This window comes from Corvus brachyrhynchos, unplaced genomic scaffold, assembly GCF_000691975.1.
Source record: "Corvus brachyrhynchos isolate BGI_N302 unplaced genomic scaffold, ASM69197v1 scaffold101, whole genome shotgun sequence".
In the NCBI taxonomy this organism is placed as follows: domain Eukaryota; kingdom Metazoa; phylum Chordata; class Aves; order Passeriformes; family Corvidae; genus Corvus; species Corvus brachyrhynchos.
In genome coordinates this window covers 1,245,266-1,248,060 of record NW_008237239.1, presented here as the reverse complement: position 1 = coordinate 1,248,060, position 2,795 = coordinate 1,245,266, and the positions used below count along the sequence as shown (strand labels likewise).

General features: G+C 52.7%; 1 protein-coding gene across 1 annotated transcript in view; it reads right to left on the bottom strand.

Annotated features, from left to right (window-relative positions):
• Positions 1-119: 119 nt before the first annotated feature.
• ITPA (inosine triphosphatase) overlaps positions 120-2,795 on the bottom strand; it is a gene marked incomplete at its 5' end in the record, with an annotated part of 3,966 nt that continues 1,290 nt past the window's right edge. Inside the window, 4 exons of the mRNA XM_017729574.1 lie at positions 120-422; positions 711-787; positions 1,320-1,435; positions 2,084-2,115. Of these exons, the coding sequence (XP_017585063.1) occupies positions 302-422; positions 711-787; positions 1,320-1,435; positions 2,084-2,115 (346 nt within the window). The remainder of the gene's footprint in view (positions 423-710; positions 788-1,319; positions 1,436-2,083; positions 2,116-2,795) is intronic.

Here is a 2,795-nt window from a genome sequence, read left to right as displayed (position 1 = left end):
GCAGGGACTGCCCGGGCCGGAGCCGCCCCTGAGGCACAAACGCGCAGCTTCAACAGCCCAGACCAGCTGGGCTCTGCGGCACTACCGAAGCAACAAAAAGAGCGGTGAACGAGGTAGCGGTGGGTTCAAAAAGGAGCAGCTTTAATGGCATCCCGCAGCGGAGGGAAGCTCTGCCGGGGCTGCGTGTGACATGGACAATACCTGCGTTGGCAGGGGGGTTGGACTAGGTGATCTCCAGAGGTCCTTTCCAACCCCAGTAATTCGGTGGTTGTGTGAACAAGGCGTGCCCACAGCTCGGGCGCTAGCTGGGGCCGGGGTGGGGCTCTGTCGAGTCGCTCTGAAGAAAGAAGGTGGAGAGCTCGCTCAGCGCCCTGTACCGGTGTGAGATGGAGTTCTTCACTGCCTTAGGCAGTTCAGCGTAGCTGCAGGGGAGAGAAACCACAAGTCTCAGTAGCAGAGACACTACAGCACATCCCCCGAGCACCAAGAGCTCCGGCTCTGCCCTCCCTGCTTGGCTCACTGGGGCACCTGCAGTGACACAGTGGCACAGCTAACAGCCCCCATCCTAATCCAGGTGCTCCCTGTAACACACCTCATTCAGATCCAGGAGGATGTTTCTCCCTGATGCCCTTCCTCATAAGCAAGTTCCTCTTGACACCCTTGACCAAGGTTTGCCTTACATAAAGAGCTGTAGGTAAAATACCACTTACGTCTGGTTGTAGCCATCCGGCTGAAAGCAGGGATCCCAGCCAAAATCCCGAGGGCCTCTGGGCTCCACTATCAGCCCCTGCCATGAGAAAGCAAAAAAGACCCTTAAGCTGTGGTTTCACAGCACTTCCCTTGCACTCACATTTCAAGCATGGACTGAGGACACCGAGACATGCAGCCATAGCTCACACTGCAGCCACCACAGGCTCTGCATGGTGCTGTCCCCCTTCCCAGCTCCTCCCCAGGATGTGACCAAAATTAGCAGCTCCAAATTCACACTGCCCTATGTTGACAGTGCTTTGACCTCTCCAAATAACAGAGCTAACAACAGTACTTGAATACAGTCCTGTCAGAGGGAGATGGGGGCTGAAGAGACCGAGGTAACATGCAGAGTTCAGTAAGTACCACTGCGCAAAGGGCTGCACCCTCAGCACCCACCTCCCACCAGCTGCGCTCTTCCTAAGCCTGTTCCCAACACAGAGAAGCTCCAAGGGCATCCAGCGACCCAGAGGCCACCAAAATTGTCCTCAGCAGAGCCAGTGCTGCTATGAAATTCACATTGCAGCCCTCCTCCCTCAGCACGTTGCCTTCCCCAGGCACACACCACCTACATGGGTCTGGCCTTTGAAGAGCCTCACTGGCTCCTCCGGGGTCCCGCTACTGAAGGCGAAGGTGCAGAGTGCATAGGCAGACTTGTCTTCAAAGCCAGCCAGCAGCTTGTACAGGCCTGAGGGACACAGAAAGGATCCTGGAGTTATTGCTGCTCCCTGGGAATGCAACACACCCACCTCGGCACGGATGGATGGAGAGAGCACTCCACATTGCATTCCCAACCACCACAGGAGGTGACAAAGCTCAGGCACCAGGATGTTCTTGGCAGATTCCCTGCTGTGACTGAAGCCAGAGCCTCAGATCTCATCTCACAGCGGGAGCTGCAGAGCCCTGGGAGAGGAAACAACCGAGCATGTAGCACCAGGGAGGACTAAAGCCCAGAGTGATTAATGTGATTAATGCTCATGTTAATGAGATCGGCACAGGATTTGCAGTCACACTCTGAACTGCGGGATCAAGGCAGTCACTGCACATCAGGGGAGGGGAGCATTAGTGGAGAGCGGCTAACACTGAAGCCATAGGGAACAGGAGGTCTTCCAGGTCCCACTGAGGACAAACAAGATGCTCCCATGAGCCCTGCCAGCAGCCTGTAGAGGCAGGAGCCTGGGAATCCAGGGATGAAGCTGCTGAGTGAAACAACATCCTGGGAAGGAGGGCAACAGAACAGGCTCAAGGAACCTGTTGGTTCCCCCAGCACGGGCAGGGAGCCACTTCAGGGGCAAAGGAGTGCATTACACACAGAGCAGTAACACGAGGGCAGTACCTTCTGGCTTGAGTTTCTCCAGGAACCATTTTCTGAAAAGGAAGGAGAGAGGGAAGATTAATTTTTGCTATTATCTCTCAGAAATACAGGCATCTTTGAGACAATGTTGCCTATATTTTCATAGGTCTTTGAATCCCTCTTCAGTGTGTGGTCAGATGACCTTGTTCTGAACTATGTACAAGAAAGGACAGACTTAGTTAGCTCTTAAGCTGAAGGGGACACAGTGGGGTATTTAACTTACTGCAGTCCTGGGGCCCATATAAATAACACAGTTCTCACTCCTGAACACTGACTTGCCAAAATACATCTCTCAACACAAATTGTTCGCTTTTTACACTGAGTTGTGGTGCTGACTTGGTCACAGCCCCATGCCTGCCAGAGTTCAAGAACTGTTTGGACAACACTCTCAGGCACTCTCAGGACTCTTGGGGCTGTCCTGGGCAGGGCTAGGATTTGAACTTGATGATCCTTGTGGCTGCTTCCAGCTCAGGATATTCCATGATTCTATTCTGTAATATAAAGCTTTTATGTCTGCTTAGTGCAGCAGAGATAGTTTGGAAGAATTAATCACACTTGAAGTTAATTCCAGGAGCTGAGGCAATATTTTACTAGAGGAGTTCCACTGTAATGTAATAACTTAGTTATCTTCTGGATTAAAGATGTCCCCATGAGAACCTATGGGGCACTCATCCCAGAGTCCTGAAAAGCCTTT